The sequence below is a fragment of the Conger conger genome, chromosome 4, assembly GCF_963514075.1.
Source record: "Conger conger chromosome 4, fConCon1.1, whole genome shotgun sequence".
Classification (NCBI taxonomy): domain Eukaryota; kingdom Metazoa; phylum Chordata; class Actinopteri; order Anguilliformes; family Congridae; genus Conger; species Conger conger.
Window position 1 is genome coordinate 8,308,973 of NC_083763.1, and position 22,947 is coordinate 8,331,919.

The 22,947-nt window shown below is 48.1% G+C and overlaps 2 protein-coding genes across 5 annotated transcripts; one reads left to right on the plus strand and one right to left on the minus strand.

The window, feature by feature from the left end:
* Positions 1-939: 939 nt before the first annotated feature.
* Positions 940-5,597, plus strand: c4h19orf44 (chromosome 4 C19orf44 homolog). Its single transcript, XM_061240175.1, has 9 exons — positions 940-1,034; positions 1,326-1,449; positions 1,602-2,276; positions 2,487-2,859; positions 2,959-3,038; positions 3,120-3,597; positions 3,688-3,777; positions 4,619-4,785; positions 5,125-5,597. The coding sequence occupies exons 1-9, from the start codon at positions 1,021-1,023 to the stop codon at positions 5,212-5,214; spliced, it is 2,091 nt and encodes a 696-aa protein (XP_061096159.1). The 5' UTR covers positions 940-1,020; the 3' UTR covers positions 5,215-5,597.
* Positions 5,598-6,082: 485 nt separating this feature from the next.
* Positions 6,083-18,324, minus strand: cherp (calcium homeostasis endoplasmic reticulum protein). 4 transcript variants are annotated; one of them, XM_061239400.1, is made up of 18 exons: positions 18,155-18,324; positions 17,381-17,554; positions 17,041-17,079; positions 15,759-15,922; positions 15,274-15,411; positions 14,424-14,575; positions 13,905-14,016; positions 13,209-13,503; positions 12,394-12,560; positions 11,013-11,442; positions 10,450-10,691; positions 9,986-10,119; positions 9,660-9,746; positions 8,509-8,655; positions 8,261-8,377; positions 7,487-7,581; positions 6,996-7,181; positions 6,083-6,532 (listed from the first exon to the last, which is right to left on the minus strand). In XM_061239400.1, exons 1-18 carry the CDS (start codon positions 18,177-18,179, stop codon positions 6,495-6,497), a joined length of 2,742 nt encoding a protein of 913 aa, XP_061095384.1. In that variant the 5' UTR covers positions 18,180-18,324; the 3' UTR covers positions 6,083-6,494. The 4 variants fall into 4 exon arrangements, with proteins under 4 accessions (XP_061095384.1, XP_061095383.1, XP_061095387.1 ...); XM_061239399.1 differs by having other exon boundaries at positions 15,759-15,925; XM_061239403.1 differs by lacking the exon at positions 17,041-17,079.
* Between the last annotated feature and the right edge of the window lie 4,623 nt (positions 18,325-22,947).

Here is a 22,947-nt window from a genome sequence, read left to right on the forward strand (position 1 = left end):
ATTAGCATTTGTCTGTTGCGTTTCTTGATTTACCAGTATGTCAACAATTGATATTTGAGCATTTACAAACTACTAGACCATTCAAAATGGTAAAATGACTTACCATACCAAATAAATTACCTTCAGCAACTTGGCTATCTCTTGTTTGTTATTAAGTTCTGTCATGATAAATGGTGAATAGCATTTAATCAGATTGACTGTGTCATCACACCGCTAAAAAATAATTCGCTGTGAATGGTACTCAGGTGTGACATGGACAATTCGGTGTCAATTCAGTATGGCATGGACCGGTCATAGTGAAAAAAGCCACATTTAAAATAAAATTATATATTTTCATTATTTTATTGAGAATAATAGAGCATTTAAGTTCAACTAGTCAAGTGATTTATCAGAACTGCGTTGTGTACAGTAGGCTACCAGTAAGTCAAACACAATCCTGACTCCTTTCCTCTGTCACTTCACTGCATCATAATGGTTTTAACAGTATTGGTGGAGTCAGTGGTTGTGTGCAATACGTTTGCCGTACCTTATGTAAGATATTTACAGAAAATTATTGAGATGTTTCAATATACTTTTTGATATTTAATTCACAAAAAATGTAACCATACAAAATGAGGTTACCAACATTTTCTGTTATAAAATATTAAACAATCTACTATGAATACTGTAAATTCAATGAAATGGTTGTATTCGTGTGTTGGTTGATTCGGGTGGCTTATTCGTGCTAAAATTGCCCAAAATCGAGTGATGAAAGAAATGCCACTCTCTTAGCGTCTCTGAAAATAGTATTGCCACAATCATTTCCCCCAATCATTAACTGCTGTTATTTAAGGTCAGCTGGATAAAATGTACACGTCTCATAGTATATCGAAACCACAGTTCTGTGCTCGAAATACCATACAAATGAAGTGAATCGGAAGCGAATATGCCGACGCAAAAAAATGATGTCACGGCGCTGAATTGTGACCAGCACTATGGATACGAGGACGCCGCTGGTTGACTTGGCGTCACCTCATTGTTATGGTATCTAAAAGGTATGAATTCACAAGTAGATTTACCTATGTATATTACTCAACTAGCATGTTTGGAACATGTGTTATTTTCAAACAAAGCCAAATGGTTTGTGTTAAGTATTTGTCAGACAGGGATCCCGTAAACAAAGCTGTGCTTATGGGTTTGTCCGTTGTTGTGTAGCCGTTAACCTTAGTTAGCCATCATACACCAAACGAGTCAAAACGCTATGTTGGCTGGCGAGCGGTAAATGTTCCCAAAACGTTCAATTTGAAAACATTGTTGTATTTCCGATTGTTTTTGAAACAATATAGAGCCCGCTTGATGATGTGGAATCGCACTGGGACCAGGAGTTCGGTGCTGGAGAGGGCGCAGGCGCAGCTCTCGGGGCAGAGATTTTTTAATAAGTCGGAGGACAAGTCAACTGATGAGCTTCAGGTAACATTATTAGGGACAAAAAGTGTCAGGTTGCCTCTGTATAAAAACAAACTATGACAAGCGATGGTTAATGTGCAGTACATTCAAGCAGTTGTCATTGGTGAAATTAGAAGCAAGTGAAGAAATTAAAATTGTGATTTTTGTTCCCCTAGGAATACATGGATGCCCTGGTCAAGAAGAAAAACATGTTGCAAGTGAGACGCACGTACGATGATCTGAGCGACATCTCCTCAGATGACCGAGTGAGCGAGCATGATCGTCCTGTGACTGGCCTTGCTGGGGAAAGACTGCTGGACATTCTGACGGAAAGGCCAAGGGGCGACGCGGGAAGCAGGTTCCTCAAGAAAGCGCCACCGCGTGCCGTGGCCTGTAGCCAGTCACCGACGCTCACCAGGGCCGGCGCGCAGACGGAAGCGTCCAGAAGCGTGGCTTCCTCGCGGCGAGGCTCGCAGAGTGCGGCCCTGAGCCGACTGGCGCTTATCGAGGACCGCTTCAGAAACCGCTTTCAGGCCAAGGAAGGCCAGGTCGCAGACACACCAGCCCTGGAGGAGACGCCCCTGTCCACTCAGTCTAGCAGTGAGCAGAGTATGCTGGGAAGCCGTTTCCTCAAGAAGAAGAAGAGCGCTCCTGTTGCCCAGCGGCTGGAGCAGGTCAAGGCTAGCAGGCCAAGCGCTCCTCAACTGAGCTTCTCTGGTAAGGGCGTGAGTCTGGACAGCGATGAGGAGGACATGAAGAGGCTCCTTGGAGGCCCCCTTGATTTGTCTGATGAGAGCTTGCCAAAGAAAGACGAACTCCTTGCTCAGGAGAGTCCCCGTCCTGCTAAAAAGGTATCTAGCCCCGACCTTAACAGGCCGTAGACTGTTACATAGACTTAGGCAGATGCCTCCTTTGTAGTTTGACAAATGTAAAAAAAATAAAAAATAAATAAAAATGGCTGAAATTTAGATTTGCCTTGTCAGATGTTTTTTTTTCTTTTCATATCCATTAACATTAATGTAATGGAATGCATCTCTGAATATCTGTATATTCTCTTGCAGTTGTACTTGAAAAGCAGTCAGAAGCTCACTCCAGCACACACCCCCTCCGCTGGCAGAAGGCCTCCGTCGAGAGCAAAATCCCGATCGCCCTCCCCCCCCAGCCGGGGGTCCCCCCTACGGATTGGCCTCCGAGCACAGACCCTGAGGAGCCCTTCCTATTCGGTGAGAAGCTCCTCCACGGTTCTCTCTCCGACCCCTTCCCCTCCGAACTTCCCCTCTCCTGGAAGAAGGACCGCGTCCCCCCGGGTCAAGTTCCTGAGGCGCTCTCAGTCTTCCGTTTCGGCGCCCAGCGAAATCCGCTCGTTAGACGAGCTCTTCCCGGATGCCCCGCCCTCCGATGACACAATCAGTGAGAAAAGCGAGTCGTCGGATGGTAAGCCTCATAGGTCTCGGAGAAATTTGCACAGAAATATTTGTTAGCGACTTGATCTCCAAAACGTGTCTGTGAACCGAATTCCTATGTCTTCGGCAGAGTTCAAGATTAACATTATGAGTCTGGACGACCTTGTTCCAGACACTTTGGGAGCAACTCAGAAACCAGTAGAAAAGAAAGTAAGTGAAACCTTCTTTGATCTGGTCTCAATTCATATATTAGCTTACACAGCTAACAATCTTTTTGTGTGTTCACGAAAGAAAACTAAGGAAGACTCAGCCAAGAAGACAGGATCCCCATCGCTCAGCTTAAACGTGGTGCTTGCTGATGACACTTTGGGCGAGGCAGAGCTCTGGCCAGCTGACGCCGAAGTGGAGTACGAGAGTGACTTTGAGAGCGAGATACAGACCGAGGCGGACCAGAGCGCCAGCGAGATCTCCGAGCACCTCGGACAGGGGGACAGGGACGCGTCCGCGGCCTCGGAGGTCCAGGACGGGTCCAGGAGAGCCTGGGAGAGTAAGTCCGAGAGATCGGCGTCGTACTCCTCCCGGACAGAGGGCGACCGATCTGACAGATCGCGCGGTGACAGCAGGAGGGGTTCGTATTCGCGATCGTCCACCTCCGCTTCCCGCTCCGACACCGTCACGCCGCCCCGCGCGCGACGAACAGCCCGCCAGGCGGTGCGAGAGGCTGGGGTTCAGACGCAGACGGATGGCCTCTCCTACACCTGGACCTCAGGTTTGTGTCTCAATAGTTCCACCCTCTCTCCGTTGTTTTCACGCACGTCCTGGCAGTCCTGTTAGTGTGAATACTTCGCTGTCTTGGAAGGTTGGGCCGCTTTGGGTCCCTCTGTCGGAATGGCTCACGTGGACCCCACTCCAATCGCAAGTCACGTGGTCAGCGCAGAGGCAGTGGAAGGTGAGTGCAACCTACACCATTTCTATTTTTTCTTTTTTTTTACATTAAATCCATTAAACAGAAACTTAGCTGAAGCTTTTATCCAAAGTGACTTGCAGTTGATTAGAATAAGCATGGCCCAATCAACCTTATTGGAGGTACTTCATCAGTGCATTCACCAAACCCTTCGTAATTGGAAAAATAAAATATGATTTCTTCAAAACATAGGTATATACTTTATTGGAAAATAAAATATATACCTATGCTTTTATCGAACCCAGGTTAAGAACCACTGCACTAGGCTATAGGCTGCCCTATAAGTGCATCTAGCATAGTTTTATGAGCAAGGGCCAGACCTGGATAACAGCATTCCAAGACCGGCAAGTGTATGCAGCATTACATTACATTACCAAAGCACTAAGGGCCAGTTTCCCAGACAAGGATAAAGTCTTGGGCTAAAAACATTTCCTCAATGGTGATATCCACAAAAAAAAGTGATCAGTGATCTTCATTCCTGGTCCTGGAGATCAATTTCTTGATCAATTAAGTAAATTAAGTAAAGTGCTAAGTAACAATGAAACCCAGCACACCCTGAGGACCACTGGTCTAGGACTAGGCTTAATCCGGGAATTCTGGTACCCAGATGCTCTATTAAACTGGGAAACCAGCCCTAAATGTAAACGTTTGACTTGCATTTAACTACATGCAAACCACTTAGTGGCACCTGCTATTCTGCGAGAATGCAATGCACTGGAGCCAAAATGGATTCAGTGACATGGCGCAGGCTCAAAGAGGACTTGACACTAAATTGTGTGAAATGCTTGCACCAGTAGCCGGTGATCTGAGACTCTCTCTCTCTCAGCCCTGACAGCTTACAGTCCTGCGGTGTTCGCACTCAACGACATGTTGAGACAGCAGCTGACCCTGACCAGGCAGATTATGGAGGTCAGCAGCCACCTCCACGCCTCACTGCTCGAGTCCCTGGGCCCTGCTAACTACAGCTACACCACCCTGGAGGACACGAAGGAGGTAACCCTGCCTCAATCTACTGAAATAACCTCAGTCATTACATCACATTACATTACAAGGCATTTAGCAGAGCGACGTACAATGAAGTGCAGATTGAACACAGGAACAAGTGTGAAGAGGACCCTAGAGGACAGTGCGGTTCCGAGTCCTAGTCAGGGAGCGTAAGGAGGTAACCCTGCCTCAATCTACTAGTCAGGGACCGTCAACATCTCATCAGGATAATGCAATGCAGGACGTGTTTGAACGCTCAAGGCGGCCATCTGGCTCAAAGCACAGTCGGGATTACACAGTCTTAAAATCCACGCTAACTGGGTTAAACTTGGCTGTTCTTTTCTCCAGTTCATACGTCGTCACAAGTCTCCCAGCCTGACGGTGGAAGAGGCCCTGGAGGAGGTGCTCCAGGAGATGAGAGAGTACCACTACATCTGACCCAGAGCAGGCCTGCTTAACGGAGGGATTTTTCACCCAGAAACGGTGGTTATTCCTTAATGTTTTTCACCTTAAGAAATGTCACAGTGCCCTCAACTATGAGTGGCCATTGCCGGGTCAAAAGCCATTTCAGAAGGCACAAAAATGATTTACATTTATTTTTAGGGGGAAATGATTCCTTTAAAATGTTTGGGAGAATGTGTGCAAGCCTACAAATTAATTTAGATTTTAAACTCTGTTCAGCTGAATTTACACTGTACTGTACATAAGCATGGATGAATACCATGTTTATACAAATGTAACTTCATATTTTTGTATTTTTCTGTATTCATGAATTTTTGCACAAGTATTTTTTTAATACAGAAACTTTGCTCACAGAATAATGACTCCTTGTGATTAATGTAAAGTGGACTTTAAGATTTATCTATAAATGTACTATACACAGGCCCGTGTTTCAGGTTTCAAATGATCTCAGTTCTCACAAAAATGTTTTTCAAAAATTGAAGTGTTACTGTACCATCAGCATCCTCAGCTGGAGAGAGACGTGGGAGAGAGATCAGAAAGTGGTGATGGTACTCTCCAAAATGAGGTTGCTGAATGACCTTAGAAATGACATTTGCAGTACGTAGCTAGCCGACTGAGGACTCTTGCTTCGTGGTCTTTTCCCTTTAGAAAGTCAGACCAAACCTCTGAACACCAGACAAATGAATACGGTCTCTGCTGGAGTATATGCATTCATTTAACCATCATGACTACGATTATTGTAATTACACCACCTCTTCACAGGCAATTTAACACAGCAGTGTCAGAAATTAGCATTATAGGCACATTATTTTACACTTTCATTTACAAAGACACACACACCATCAAGCCTTTAAAACCCTTTATTTATTGACATTGTATAGTCAGAATGGTGAAACGTACACAAATGACTGTGGAAACGATATCCTGAATGTATGAATATACATTGCGGTTACAACAGGTTTTAAAAAGAAAAGCTTCACAGTACTCTACATCATTTCCAGTATGTAATCAAGGCTAGACTTTCCTAAAAGAACAGATGTCTTGTTAAAAAAAGGTCTAGGCTACAAAAAAAAACAAAACAATCGAACTTAAGGACCCTTCTGAATTTTGGTTCTTAGAAAGATGCACATCAGACGCAAGATTGGCAAAAATACTGCCAGTCCTCGGGAGTTAATTACAAAAAGACACGTTTTATGTGAGCAGGATACAATCTTCCAATCCATTGTGGGGGTTTTGGGATCTGAGAGGAGTCCGCTTCACTCTGCTGGTGGGGGGTCCTGGGGCTCACGATTCACTGTGGAGAAAATAAACATCAGCTTCAGGTATACTTCACAAACAACCTTTATAAAGCGGTCATCTTAAATTAAAACTACCCATTGTGCACTGTGACACAGCATGACTGGTTTCAAATTCAATTCAATTCAATTATGGTAAATGGTTGGCATTTATATAGCGCCTTTATCCAAAGCGCTGTACAATTGATGCTTCTCATTCTCCAACTGCCAACCCACTGCTTTTCCCTCTGAGCTAATGTTGCCCATATTACCGATAGGATAGTCACTGCGGATAGCCTCATTGAAATGAGATTGACTAGATATTTTCCGGAGGGGGGAGGGGGTGGGAATTCAGGGAGGCAAGAGGAGTCCCCTCTTCTACAAGCAAAACTCTAGTGAAATAATGGCATATTTTACATGACTATGGTAGCAGCACACCACACATGAAGTAAAGGATTGAAACAGAAGTCTGCAAGCTCATACCCTCCTCCCTGGCCTTCATACGGGCGACAAAGTTGTAGCTCTTGTTTCTGCGGTAGTTCTCGTACGGGTCATCCAGTGACACACCCACCCCCTTGTACTGGTCCCACTTGTCCCGGATGTCTCCGCCCTTGATGGGGTCCTGGATGCCCTGCTCCTTAGCTCCCAGCCCCCCGGAACCGCTCCATCCTTTTGGGATTAAAACACTTAAAACACAATCTCTCAAGAGCAGGAACCAAGGCCTTCACACTGGCAACAGTCAAAGGAATCAGCTTAGCTAAATCAAAATCGTACACATTTGAAGTTACAGTGCTAATGAATCGTGACCATGGAATTATAAGGTTCTAATATTGAGCATCAAAACTCTCACATCCTAACACAGCAAAACTGCAATGCACGGCGGTTCCTCTGAGATCAAAATGACAGACACCCAAAAAGTACTCTGAATGTACAAGACCATGTCAATTAGCAGTGTATAACTGCGGGAAGCGTACCCATCTTCATGAGCATCTGGTGTCCTTTGTTCTCCTCCCCCAGCCTCAGCTCCGGGGGCAGGTTGGACGCCCCAGAGCCCAGCCCAGAGGTGGAGCTGCGGGCCAAACAAACAAAACACACACCAGGCAGAGTCTTTATATGCCAAACACACAGAACACACCCGGTTAAGGGTCTTTATATGCCAAACACACAGAACATACCGGGTAAAGAGTCTTTATATGCCAAACACACAGAACACACCCGGTTAAGGGTCTTTATATGCCAAACGCACAGAACACACCCGGTTAAGGGTCTTTATATGCCAAACGCACAGAACACACCCGGTTAAGGGTCTTTATATGCCAAACGCACAGAACACACCCGGTTAAGGGTCTTTATATGCCAAACGCACAGAACACACCCGGTTAAGGGTCTTTATATGCCAAACGCACAGAACACACCCGGTTAAGGGTCTTTATATGCCAAACGCACAGAACACACCCGGTTAAGGGTCTTTATATGCCAAACGCACAGAACACACCCGGTTAAGGGTCGTTAGATGGCCCAGGATGTACTGCAGGTCTTGTGAGTTCAAATCCCAAGGGGTTTTGGCTTTTGTTGAGAAAATTGAGAAAGGCTAGTAGGGTTGTACAAGACTGTAGTGTCAAATCAATCATCCTGATTGGCTGAAAGGGTAAAAGGTCGAGAGTGCGATATGGCACTCTTGGGATTTTCCAGTAGTTAAGTCATGGTGGGTGGTAAGAGAGTCTGGGGTCGTGCCGGGGGAAGCTTACGGAGGGGTGGGGCTGCGGGACTTGGACTTGGTGTGGCGCCTCTTGTCCGGGGAGCGGGAGCGGGACCGAGACCGGGAGCGGGAGCGACTGCGGGAAGAGCGGGATCCGCTCCGGCTTCTGGAAAAATCCGCAGAGCTCAGTCAACAGCGCCGCCAACACACAGGCCGTTACGCAGGCGTGCGTCCGTCGGAGCGGAAGAACCGCCCGTCGGAGCGGAAGAACCGCCCAGGCGGCAGCGGCAGCCCTACCTGGACCGCGAGCGGGAGTAGGAGCGGGACCGCGAGCGGGACCGGGACCTGGAGGACGAGCGCGACGATTTTGAGGATCTGGAGCTGGAGCGGGACGAGGACCGGCCACGACTGCGCGAGCGGCTACGAGATCGACTCCCTCTACCGCTGGAGAGAGAGAGAGAGGGAGAGGGAGAGAGAGAGAGGGAGAGGGAGAGAGAGAGGGGGGAGGGAGAGAGGGGGGAGGGAGAGAGAGGGAGAGAGAGGGGGGGGAGGGAGGGAGAGGGAGAGAGAGAGGGGGGAGGGAGGGAGAGGGAGAGAGAGAGGGGGGAGGGAGAGGGAGGGAGAGAGGGGGAGAGAGGGGGGGGGAGAGAGGGGGAGAGAGGGGGGGGGAGAGAGGGGGAGAGAGGGGGGGGAGAGAGGGGGAGAGAGGGGGGGGAGAGAGGGGGAGAGAGGGGGGGGGGAGAGAGGGGGAGAGAGGGGGTGGGGAGAGAGGGGGAGAGAGGGGGGGGGAGAGAGGGGGGGAGAGAGGGGGGGGAGAGAGGGGGGGAGAGAGGGGGGGGGGAGAGAGGGGGGGAGAGGGGGGGAGAGGGGGGGGGAGAGAGGGGGGGAGGGGGGGGAGAGAGGGGGGGAGGGGGGGAGAGAGGGGGAGGGGGGGAGAGAGGGGGAGAAAAGAGTTAGTACCAGGACCTCCTGTGTGTACGCACTCGACACCAGAGCACTAGGATCTCCCGTTTGTCTTTTGGTATGCACACTCGACACCAGGGCACCAGGACCTCCTGTGTCTGTGTGTGTGTGTGTGTGTGTGTGTGTGTGTGTGTGTGTGTGTGTGTGTGTGTGTGTGTGTGTGTGTGTGTGTGTGTGTGTGTGTGTGTGTGTGTGTGTGTGTGTGTGTGTGTGTGTGTGTGTACACTCGACACCAGAGCACCAGGACCTCCTGTGTGTGTGTGTGTGTGTGTGTGTGTGTGTGTGTGTGTGTGTGTTCGTGCGTGTGTGTGTGTGTGTGTGTGTGTGTGTGTGTGTGTGTGTGTGTGTGTGTGTGTGTGTGTGTGTGTGTGTGTGTGTGTGTGTGTACACTCGACACCAGAGCACCAGGACCTCCTGATGTGTGTGTGTGTGTGTGTGTGCGCGTGTGCGTACACTCGACACCAGGACGGCATACGCTTCCTCACCTGTTCCTCTTCTCCTGTCCCTTTTTCCTCCTGGCTCTCATCTTGGCTCTGAAAAACTCGTACAGGCCGTTCTGTTCCCAGCCCTCGCTGGGGGGACAGGGAGAAAAACAAAAATAAATAACAAACAGCAGAACATACCCGACTAGCAGCATCTGCGGAGATGAAACACAAGCACGGGAGAAAAGAACAAGAATAGCCAACAAGAACAAGTCATAGCATGTGCCTCTGCCCATTTTTGGGTGAACCCTAACCCTTCAGACAGATGGGGTCAGGCATACAGTGGGATGCTTAAGGTGTGTGTGTGTGTGTGTGTGTGTGTGTGTTACCTGTTCCTAGGCCGGTCGTGAGAGGGCGGGCTGTAGAAGGCCTCCACAGCAGCCAGCAGACGGTCGCTGGGGGGCATGGGAGGGGGCAGGCGGATGTCTTTCGGGTCCAGGGGCTTGTAGTCGTGGTCTTCAAGCTGGGCCAAACAAGGGAAACAGAGAAAACATGTCTGAGTTCAAACCATCGCCATGGCCACAACTCTGCCTTCAGCTGAAGCCAGTTTAAGGGAAATGAAAGCAATGCAGAAATGTTATTCGCCTCTTGGGTTAAGCACTCTTTTGCCAATATCCCCAACTGTGAGAAACATGGCTTTTTCCATTGCTCTCTGGGCACATCGAGACCATAGAATTATAAGGTTCTCACTGACATCTTTGACAAAAAGGAGTTCACATAATACGAAAGCTCACAACACAATCCTGTACAGCACTACATTTCCCAGAGTGCACCTCTCTGCAGGCTCACTCACCTTCACCAGGGGGGCCATGAGCCCTGCGGGCAGGTCGAAGTAGGGTACGTTGGGCACCAGGCTGGGGTCGTCCTGGTTGACGTGGGCGGGGGCCTGGCGCCTCATGTGGGGGGACTGGCCGTTAAAACCGTGCGGAGGGGGCCCGAAGTCGGGGTGCTGGTTACCCCCCCAGGGGGGGTGCTCCGACATCCCGGGAGGGGGGATCCTCTGGTTGGGGTGGTGGTGCGGGGGGGGGCCCAGCTCTGTGAGGGGAAGGGTATAGAGGGGCACACACTTAAAACACACAATGCCAGGGTCATTCCATGGCAACGACAGGAGGTTGCACCACTGAACCATAAGATAATGAGGCGATGCAGAACATCTGAAACTTTGAGCTTCATACTGCCTTTTGTTTTGACAGTAGAGCCATTTCAATTTCACTGGGTGTCGCGATGAAAAACGTGTTCGAATTGGGCTTTCGTCTGGGTGAGATAGTGATGGAAACAGCTCCAGCCAGAGTAGTGACGGGTTAGGGGAAACACGGCCGACGCTACAAACAAACCGCCCAGTGAAAGGTGGCGTACCTCCGGGGAAGTCTCCCTGCGGGTAGTCGAAGCGGTGGGGCGGGTAGGGCGGGCGCTCGAAGTGATGTCGCGGGGGGAAGTCGTCCTGCATGAAGCGCGGCGGGAAGCGGCCGAAGTTGTGCGGGGGGTGGGGCGGCTGGTTGAACGGCGGCGGCTGCTGGTGGGGGGGGAAGGGGCCCCTGAAGTGGGGGGGCCGCTGCATGCGGAAGGGGGGCTCCCTCTGGCCCCAGGGCGGCTGCTCGGGCTGGCTGCTCCAGGGGGGCTGCTCGTACTGGCCGCTCCAGGACGGCGGCGGCGGCTCGGGCGCGCTGCTCCAGGGACCCCCCTCCCGCGGGCCGCTCCAGCTGGAGTCTCGCTGCTCGCTCCACATGCCCTCGTGGCTGTTCCAGGGCGGGCACGGGGGCGGGGCCTGCGTCGGGTCGAAGGGCGGCTGAGGAGAGACGAACGCGTTACAACCAATGAGCACAGCCCGCATTGGGGTCGAAGGGCGGCTGAGGAGAGACGAACGTGTTACATTACAACCAATGAGCACAGCTGGCATGGGGTCAAAGGGCGGCTGAGGAAAGACGAGCGTGTTACATTACAACCAATGAGCACAGCCCGCATTGGGGTCGAAGGGCGGCTGAGGAGAGACGAACGTGTTACATTACAACCAATGAGCACAGACCGCATTGGGGTCGAAGGGCGGCTGAGGAGAGACGAACGTGTTACATTACAACCAATGAGCACAGACCGCATTGGGGTCGAAGGGCGGCTGAGGAGAGACGAACGTGTTACATTACAACCAATGAGCACAGACCGCATTGGGGTCGAAGGGCAGCTGAGGAGAGACAAACGTGTTACATTACAACCAATGAGCACAGCCCGCATGGGGTCAAAGGGCGGCTGAGGAGAGAGGAACGTGTTACATTACAACCAATGAGCACAGACCGCATTGGGGTCAAAGGGCGGCTGAGGAAAGACGAGCGTATTACATTACAACCAATGAGCACAGCTGCACACAAGCACAAAGTTCATACTGTCCACACCAGGAACTATAACTATAACAATCACTATGAATGTTTTTCTAATAATTCAATTCCGATAGTGGCATCTACACCACAACTGTAATGAAAACGACAGTGACAAAGGATATTGTTGGGATCACATTCTGAGCCATTCTTTTCCAGCTACATGAACGATAAAACACTGACTGCCAATCAAAACCCATCCAAATTTCCAGGGTGTTACGTTCAAAATGGCAGAAGAAACAGCCGAGAGATGATGCACAGAAAGTTATCATTCATCAGTGCAAATGCTCACGTTGTTATGGCTATAGCTATAGTTCTTGGTGTAATTGTCTCAAAGGAGAGTACGGTCCACAGGAGAGGGGGGGGCGTACCGGCTGTTGGGGGGCCCAGGCAGACATGTTGTGCTGGGGGTCGTACCAGCTGGGCTTAGAGGCAGGGATTGGCTCGCTGGGGCCGCTGGGGGCGGAGTCAGGAGGTCTGGCCGGAGCCCCGTCATAGTCACCTGGGGGCGGGGCGGCCAATGGCGGCTTCACATCCCCTGCACAAACAAGCTTTCAGTTACACATTCAAAACCCAGCGTGTTCCCTATGAAGGGATAGCCGAAGCCTGGAATGGCAGCCATTGTTAAGTGTGTTCACCCCTGAAGTAAACAAAAGACAACCCCCTTCAAATGATTCTGAGGTGAACAATGAACAAAGGATGAAGTAAAAGAGAGTAATGACTGTTTGAGCGAAGTTGTACAGATAAACGACTTGGTTCCAAGCCATTTGCCAACAAGATACTGGCACTTTACTTACAAAACTACAATGTTGGTTAGCTATGTATATATATTTTTACCAAATTAGCGAGTTATGCAAGGCTAAACAAACCCAAACAACAACAAACGATGTTAACAAACAGCAGGAGGTCTGTGTTGTATGAAGATGGTGTTTGGGCCTGTCTCTCATCAGGCTGTGTTGTGTAAAGCTACACAGCGACTGGGCTACAGTGTCTCTCACCAGGCTGTGTTGTATAGAGCTACAGTGTCTCTCACCAGGCTGTGTTGTATAAAGTTGAACAGCGACTGCTCTCCCTCTCCCTCTCCCTCTCCCTCTCCCTCTCCCTCTCCCTCTCCCTCTCCCTCTCCCTCCCTCCCTCCCTCCCTCCCTCCCTCGGCTGTGTTGTATGAAGCTACAGTGTCTCTCACCAGGCTGTGTGGTCGCCGCGGCGACCTGCGCGGCGGGCTTGGCCTCGGGGTCTCCGGGCGGCAGTTGCCCGGCGGCGGCGGCGCTGTGCTGCTGCTTGAGGTTGGACACGAACTCCTCGTGCTGCGACTTGAGCGTCTGGATCTGCTGCTGGAAGGCCAGCTGGACGGGCTGCACCACGCCGGCGTACTCGGTGATCAGAGAGGCCTGGTACTGCCCCAGGCCCAGCGCCGGGCTCTGCAGCTGCTGGATCGTCACCTCGTCAAAGTACCCGTTCTTCTCCCACAGCTGCAGCAACTGCAGGTCATCGTAACACGACAACAATATCGCGTCATAACTCTCATTATCGTTCTCGTTATGACTGAGGATTATGCTTTGCTAGTTTCGAAACGTGTCACGCTAAAACTTCTGAACGAGAGACAGAGACAGACGGCGACAAACAGAGATAAAGACAGACAGAGAGTAGTAGAGCGAGACAGATATAGAGACAGAGATAGTAGGAGAGAGCAAAAGACACATAGACCAAAAGAGAATGAGGAGAGAGGGAGAGAGAGAGAGAGAGAGAGAGAGAGAGATAGAGACAATGACAGAGGGGTAGTCAGCCAGGCCATTACACAACATGGGAGAGGTTAGTTAAAAACATGCTTAGTGTGGAGTGCTTCAAGCTGAGATTGTGATCTTTAAAAGGACAGACTCACCCTGGCAATCTTCTGCTGCTTGTCCTCCTCCACGGCCAGGAAGCTGGTGCAGTAGATGGGCACCACCACCTTCTGCAGGGCCGCCAGGAGGTCCCTCTGCTGCTTCCTCTGGCTGCAAGGGCCACAGACTGCATTAATGTTCACCTTTCAGGCGCCCCCACAACCGTGTTACAGTGATGACGTCTTTGTGGAGGCCAAACTGAGTTTCTTCCACCATGGGTTCCCTCGGTAGATTTCCCATTCCCATGCCAGTGAAAAGGCTAATCTGGTGCTTTTCAGATGCAGGACAATACAATGCATTTCAAAAGGAAAAAGACTGGAGCACACAGATACAAAATGAGCCCTTGAATGGTGCAGAAATGTGGACTTTTTCCCTTTTGAAATACAAAACCTTATTATCCTTTTCGGACATCATTTCCCCTCTTAAACCCTCAAAGTACAGTTGAGTAAACGGTCCGGCAAACTAATTTAAAGCACACAACCACTCCCGGTCGCGAATCGCTTGTGTCCGGTTCGTACCAGTGGTGCAGGACGTCGTTGGTCAGATAGATGAGGTGCAGGCGGAGCTCGAAGTGCGCGGTATCCACGGTGATGCGGTTTCGCAGGTGACGGGTCATCAGCTCGCAGTGCTGCGGCGTCTTGGCGTTGTTGAACATCCAGTTCTTCCCAGCCTGCGCCGACCAACACAGACCGATAAATAAATCACATAACGCGAGAGGTGCGGATGATCAAACTGCCGCTCTCTGGCCAACACTAAACGTTCTCATAATGTTGCTGCCGTGTTGTGGCAAAGTTATAACATGGAGAAAACGTTGCAGTAAAATTGCGAGAAAATTGTGTTAGTTGTTATCATCTCAACCTATTTGCCAGCTGGGATGGGAATCCCCACTGCCAGGTTTCTCCCACTGGGGAGTTTTTTTTTCTCACCACTGTTTGAGGGTTTCATTCCACACTAGGGAGTTTTTTTTTGTTGTTGTTTTTTTACCTCATATTTAATTAGGCGGCTTAGGGCCGGAATTCCCCTTTTATCTTCCCTCCTGTTGCTTTGTAAAGCGTCTTTGTGACAGTCCTTGAAAAGCGCTACACAAACCATGACATGTATGCTTATTAACTTGCACTGCACTTGAGACCCAAACAAAGGGATGTGTACTGTCCTCATAAACACTATTCATGATAACCGAAATGAAATGAAACCGCTTTTGATGTTTTATGAGTGTGCTAATCGCCCGGCAGCAGGAGGTGCAGTCCCCTTTACAATTATATATGTGTTAACTTGAGATATGACTTTAAAAAATGAAAGAAAGAAAACTATTTGGAAGCTGATTCTTCATGTCATGTCATGCGTTGAAGCTGGGCGGCTCCTTCGTACCGAGATGGCGTCCTTGGTGCAGGTGTCGATGATGGGCTGCAGCAGGCTGTCGAACTCGCCCATGTCCAGCTGCGTCTCCACCAGCAGCTTCTGGGTCTGCTGCTCCATGGCCAGCGTGATCGCTGCGCTCACCTGCTCCTGTAACCGCAGAGAGCAACACGTCCTCAGCCTCAGACACTACACACAGCAGGGCCGCCCAGCCCTGGTCCTGGAGATCCAACATCATCTCAACGCTCATTTAGGATACCCGATTCTATTAAATTGCAGCTCAACGAGATCACTAGCCGTTGAATTAGGTGTGCATTGTTCGGGCTGGAACAAAAACCTCCAAAACTCAAGAAAGAGGATAGGGCAGTCCTGACATACAGAGTAACACCACTATGCAAACCAGGTGCTGTATTAACAGGTATCCAAGGCGGCCTGCCTGCTTGTACAGTGACACACCTGTCTGAGGCGGTGTAGGTGCTGCAGGTACAGTGACACACCTGTCTGAGGCTGTGTAGGTGCTGCTCCTGCTGCTGCAGGTTCCACTGGCTCTGCTGGATGAGCTCGTCCATAGAGGGCGTGGCCGGAGCGATGGGGGGCGGCGGCATCATGGCCATCGGGGGCGGGGCATCAAGAGGCTCCTGCCCTGGTGGCTTGCACAATCCTGCTAAAAAAAAACGAAACAAAAAAAAATAGAACATCATGCATAATGACTTCATGACATCTGTCCAACTGTCCCTGCAGAGCTCGAGGGATACCTTACCTGCCTAGGCCAGGGGAAGGGTCCTTATGATTACCCTACCCTGCCATCCACCGCACACACGATACAACAAGTACAGCAGCTCTACAACAACGCCTTTCTATTATCTGATGACAAACAGTCCATTCTCTCTTGCACTGGCTGCAAAGCAAAACGGACTTCAGCAATGGTGCAAACTTGATGCTGGGCCCACAAAGGAAAACAAGGCTAGCCATGGAAAATGAGCGTTTTTCCACATGCAAACAGATTCATGCACGCGGCTTTCTGTGTGCCTCGTGTGACAGGATTTAGTGCTTCGTGCTCCACGGTATATGTAGGAGAAACAAAAAGCTGCTAAATTTGACCCAAGGACAGCATGTGGAAAAAACAGCATAGCATCAAGACAAGGCATCTTAACTCCATATAAAACCAAACAAGCAAAGACAGAAAAAAGGACCAAAGTAAAAAGCTAGAATAAATATTTTTGTTTTTTACCGAATGTCCCTTCGAGATACATAAACTACCATTTCAACAAGAACAATTAACGTTTTGCACGCAGTGCAGAGGATGCATGTCCACTTTCCATACTGACAGAACGGTCATAATTCCTGGATGAGGAAACAGCAACAGCAGTCCACGGTGTCTTTTCATTTAAAGGCAAGTAAATGGGCACAATAAATATTTCAACAGACAGACAAGGTAAGCTTTGCGATGCTTAGTCTTTAGTAGGCTTCAGTACAACTCCAGCCCTTTGAGGATCGTAGTATAGGAGTCCTGCCATCAATGACTGTACATGACACCTCGTCGTCCCTTATTATTAAACTATTGCTGTTTATACATCGCTTAGAGTTCTGTGCATAGGGGCTCGTTTTCACCGGTTCATTCAACCAAAAGTAACAAACAAATATCTAAGTCAAGCAACAAAGGAAAAAGCTGAAACGAAAACCAAGCGGTCAGGCTCGGGCCAAAACACCGAACGAAATGAGCATGTTTCGATTCCGCTTCTGAAAAAAAATAAATTGCTGTGATATTCTAGTAAATACCTTCCAACTTATACTCCTCACATTCCTGTGTAGTAGAATCTATGAGAAAAGAGGGAAACCTTTAATACAGCTGCACCTTGTTTGCTTCAGAGACCGACTGCAAAGTATAATTATGACAATTCAGTTAGTTTTTTTAGTGTATACAAAGGCATGTTAATACGTGTACACAGTTTAACGAACATCGCTATTACTTTTCAGCAAACTGAATGGGCAAAGCCCGTATTAGACACGTTAGTCGGTATTTGTGGGAAATCAGTCAGTTAATCCAACTACAACTACAAATGCAGATTCCATACATTTTGAATGTTAAGTCAATAGCCAGAATGATATATGTACTTACGCGGTTGCTGCTCAATGGCTAACTTGTACTTGTAGTAGCTGAAAAAATCTCCACCAAATAAGAAGGAAAACTTGGGGTTATCCTTCTGCTTCTCCATTGTCATCTTTTCAAATTCAGGCCCGTTGCGGGCCACAAACTGGGCCAATTTGTCGATGACATTTCTCAGCTCTTGGTCTGCGAGGGGGGGGGGGATGATAACTGTGTTAACACGGTTACTTACAGTATGCATATGTAGCTAACACCTGGTAGCAAAAAAGTTGGATTGTGATGCGAGATAGACAGCTGCCAGGATATATATAGCCCAATATTTAAAAATGTTCTACTTTTGGTTTACCAATTTTTGATACATGACAGCGAATGACACACAAGCATAAATAAATAAAAATCAAACAGTTGACTTGACAACGTACAAACGTGTTGAGAGCTAACATTACTTAACACTAACATAGCTTGGTTAAGCTGTTATGATAGCTTGCTAACGTTAGGTGTAGCTATCGCAATCGTAAACACCGGCACGTTGCGTGTAGAGGTTGGGCTACATTATCACAACAGTTAACTTATATATGCTGGCTTTATAAAGTATATTAAATAGCTTTGTGCATCATATCGCAAGTATCGATAAGGACAAATCTAGTCTGCTTGCTATAATAGCAACAGTTGATGAACCAGTGATAGCTCTGTAACGTTAGCCATCAAGGAGGGCCCGCGCATTGCAAGCGGGCACGCAACATGTCTAACGTTATATTCATGAGCCAGCGAACGTGCGCTACTCACCCTCAGGAGGTGGCGGCATATCCATGGCTTTGATGCCACGATTTCCAAACAACACTTCGAGCAGCAGATACTATCGGATTAAATAGTAAAAGTATGAGAATTGGCGTCTTGCACCGAAAAGAAAAGCCACAATATTTCCTATGCACCGGAAATGAACTGTCTTGATATAATTTTCGTCGGCGCATAGTGATACAATAAACGTAGCAAAAAACCAACAGCGCCACCTTTAGGCGATTGGTTTGTGGAGGAGTGACACATGGCAGAGCCATAACTGCCTCTGGGCTGGATTAATTAAATCAGGATCAGTTAAAATTGCCTGGCTTGAGACAGCCAGACTCGCCTCATTAACTGTTTCACTACATCGGGTTAAGAATAATATAATCAAGTTATTTTAATCCGAGTCGTTCTCGCCAACTCAAGCTACTGCAAATTAGAGCGCGCCACAAGAACTGCATTTAGCTAAGTGCAGATCAAATCAAACTATAATTACAAAACACTTCATCATATGTAAAAATTAAAATAGAAATAATAATAATCTGCTTTCGAATCGATCATATTACATTTTAAATGTGTACTTATATAGTTTTAAGATATTTAGTAAGCATCCCACTACTTATTAAAATAGCTAATGAAAAACAGTTCATGGAAATCAAGTAATAAGTAAGTTAAAGCATGTCCTCTTAAAATGTTGATAGGCCAATTTTGACTGGCAGTGGCTAAATTTAATTTCTTAAAAAGCAATATAAGAAGCTGTAAATATGAGCTAAAATATGAAAAATTCAAAAGCAGATTTCCAGGGAAATCTAAAGCGTATCATGTCCTTCTCACCATTGCAAACAGCATTAAAGCATTTCAGCCATAATTTATAGATTGACAACTGTGGAATTACACCGTTTCAACCCTTTCAAGCCACCACCAGTCATAATCAGCAAATGTGTTTACGTTGTGTTTCTGCATTCATGTCAGTGCCTGGGTGGAATCCCTAAATGAATCTTTGAGTTCACATCTCACTGATTTCCCTGACAAATGCTATGAGCTGGAAATGGCCCCAATGACCACTCTTACGAGAAGCATTACTTGGTTGCGATTCTTTGGTCTCACTTGGAAAGAGGATCGTAAAGTCTTCACAACTTCAAGTCTCTTGATGCAGATTTACTTCAGAGCAACTTCTCCTTGGTGCCTCCCACTGAACCACACATATAATATTTTGTTATAACCTTTATACAGTCTATGGTTGTAACCAGAGGTTGTAAAATGTGGTTTTGATTTCCTTCCACAAGGGGGCAGAAATTGTTATTGCAATTACTTTGGTGGCCCATTGTGGTTTTCATTGAACTTGGCAATAAAGGTCTCTGATTTATTTATATTATTGACTTATTTTTATATGTAATTGGCTTGCCTTGGATATGTACTGCCTGTGATATTGTACAGACCAATGCTGTCTTGCCCCGTGTTTGTAATTTAGCCTTATTGTGCCTGCTAATGTTGTGCTCTAAATGTGTTTAAGTATTATGACTATTCCTAGAACGCGTTACAAAGCATATTGAGGTTATCTCAAAGAAAATAAACACATTTAATTTCATACCTTGGGTAATGAGAGCTACAAGAGCAACTGTTTATCTTATCAGTTCAGTTCACTCCATTTTCATCAGGGATTCAGGTCTAAAGACTTGCATATAAAAGAATGCCATACTGTTGGCAATACATTATGTGCTAGCAACATTGTGTAAAAAATGCTGCATAGCTCTACTGTGTATTACACTATAAAACAGAGATGTGACCAAGTCCCTCTTATCCAAGTCACAAGTAAGTCTCAAGTCATTTGGTCCAAGTCTCAAGCAAGTCCCAAGTATTTTTTTCTTGGGCAAGTCAAGTCAAGTCAAGTCAAGTCACAGGTTATGTCAAGTCAAGTTGCAAGTCGTCAAAAAGGTGACTCGAGTCGACTCGAGTCCACATCTCTGCTATAAAATATAACTATGGGGGGGAGCCCTGTGTGTAAGGTTGGATGTTTGCTAATCACTTTATGTGAGAGGTCAAAACAGAGGTCATGTTATAGGAAACCTATTTTGGGTTTTTTAAATTTAAATCTACAGTACTGAAATAATGAATTCACTTGACTGCAGTTCCTTCCTCCATTCTAGATTCTAACCTGATTATACAAACCCAACACAAAGACTGATTACATCAGACGTGTCAGCCTAGTCAGCTGCTCTCAGTGTCTGCTTCTATATTGGACACTTCCTGTATTTACAAAGACGCAGAGTAACAGAGAGAAGCTGGGTCACACTGCAGATGTGGAAAACGTCCTTCAGGGAAAAACAAATTGAAAATGAATGACAGAATAGATTTAGTGTAGTGATGTGGTGGATTGTTGCATTGGTGAATTTGCAAGCCACTTCATTACCGCAGACAGACACAATGTCCTTTTTCACCAGCACACACTCACACACACACACACACACACACACACACACACGCGAAGAACACAAAAAAGCTGGCGCCAGCCAACAAACCCCACCCCCCTTCGCTGACCTCCAATTATGTCATGCGAAAAAGCTACGTCCCATTGAAAAGCTTTCTTAATCAAACCCAATTAATTCCGCTCCCTTCCCTTATTATCCCCGGCGAGGAGCGCGTCCTCCCAATCAGCCTGTTAACTCCAGCCTGGGCCCCATTAGAGGCCGCAGACTGGGGAGCAGAATAATAGACCTTGTAATTAATTAGTCGTTAGAGACTTAATTGTTCTTAATGAATCCACAAGACCACGAGTAGGCGTGAGTGATTCGCGGAATAAGCCATTTTCCCCTTTTGCTCACGACTAATTAATCTGGTTTGTTAGTCATCTTTGTCTTCTCCCCTTGTCCTCCTCCCATTTACTGTTTTTTTTTTTTTTTGTACGGTCTACTGTAACAAAATTCTTCTTTGTTTTTCCGGGTCTGAAATAACAGAACGAGCCGGACAGAGGAGCGGATTCTCCGTGCTCAGTCAAGCAGCCTCAGAGAATGTGGCAGGGGTACAAAGCGGAACTGGGGCCAGGACAGCACCTCCACTTCCACTAACCGTCCCCCGGGTAAAAGCTGACTTTCCATTCAGGTTTAGAGCTGGACAGGAGCGTCCTCACGCGGGGGCTCTTTCTTATTCTCTGCTTTTGTGCCGGCGTTGAGAGCGCAGTCCTCCGTTGCCTCATTAGATAGCGAGTGCAAGATCCAGCGAGCGCAGAACTCAGGGGCATTCCTGCGGTGGCCTTCCTGGATTAGCGGTCACCGCGCGGGGGGAAACAGCGGGAGAAGGCACCGCCGTGCCAAGCCTCGGTGTGCTTCTGGAGCCCAGGTCACGGATTAACCGTCCGTTTATGCACAGATGAGCGACCTGCTCTCCTCAGGACACTACTTTCTAGTGTGTACTTGCAAAACGGTCAATTCCCAGCTAAAACAGATTTAGAGATTGGGTACACAAAATATTTTTTGGAGGAGAGTATTTACTTGACACTTGATGCTAATAGTCCAAAAAGTTCTGCCTTTTCTACTAATTATGATATTAATAGTGTAAATACACTATTAGAATGTTACATCATTCAAATGTATTTACGACATACAACAATGACTAAAACTGGAGAAATCTGAGGTTGTTAGTGAAATTAGTTTCTGGGAGTATAAATTCAACTCTAACAAAGTTTATTTGAGCCCAGTAGGGATAAAATATATTCTATCAGAGTAAAACATTTTTACTCTTGATAAAACACTGAGCATGTTGACATATAGGGAGAATGTACCAAACACCTTTTTTGAGTGTCATCATATAAAATGCCCCACCCTGTAGAAGACAGAACACCATTGTACAGTATTTTTAAAACAGCTTTCATCTGAAGTGCAGACATAGCCACAGGGCCAAGATTGAGCACAGAGGTGAAACAGATTGCCGGGCGTCTGAAAGCAGGCACGGCATTAACTGTGGAGTTCATCCGCTGCTCTTTTCCCATGCTTTTACAGTTTTTTTTTTAGTACCGCGCTCGAGCTCAACGCATGCCTACCCCGGCCCCGGCACACTGTGCCAAGATGTCCGCCGGTCAGTGTCTGCTGCAGCCCCGGCCTGGGCAGTAATCCTCGAGCTGTCAGAGGGCCCAGCGCTGAACTCATCCTGGCCCCTAGGAAAAGGCTCTAATTGGGGGATTTTCCACATCATTACCCCCGATGAGCAGCCACCCTGGCCTGGCTCCCACCCCTCATTCTCCCCCACAATGGAGCCTGCCTCCCCTGAAACCTCCTGTGCAGCTTCATCTCCCTGCCACCGCATTCAGCCCCAGAGCTGTGTGCCTGTCCCAGCCCCAGAGCTGTGTGCCTGTCCCAGCCCCAGAGCTGTGTGCTGTCTCCCTGTCTCAGCCCCAGAGCTGTGTGCCTGTCTCAGCCCTAGAGCTGTGTGCTGTGTCCCTGTCTCAGCCTCAGAGCTGTGTGCCTGTCTGCCCCAGAGCTGTGTGCCTGTCTCAGCCCCAGAGCTGTGTGCTGTCTCCCTGTCTCAGCCCCAGAGCTGTGTGCCTGTCTCAGCCCCAGAGCTGTGTGCCTGTCTCAGCCCCAGAGCTGTGTGCTGTCTCCCTGTCTCAGCCCCAGAGCTGTGTCCCTGTCTCAGCCCCAGAGCTGTGTGCCTGTCTCAGCCCCAGAGCTGTGTGCTGTCTCCCTGTCTCAGCCCCAGAGCTGTGTGCCTGTCTGCCCCAGAGCTGTGTGCTGTGTCCCTGTCCCAGCCCCAGAGCTGTGTGCCTGTCTCAGCCCCAGAGCTGTGTGCTGTCTCCCTGTCTCAGC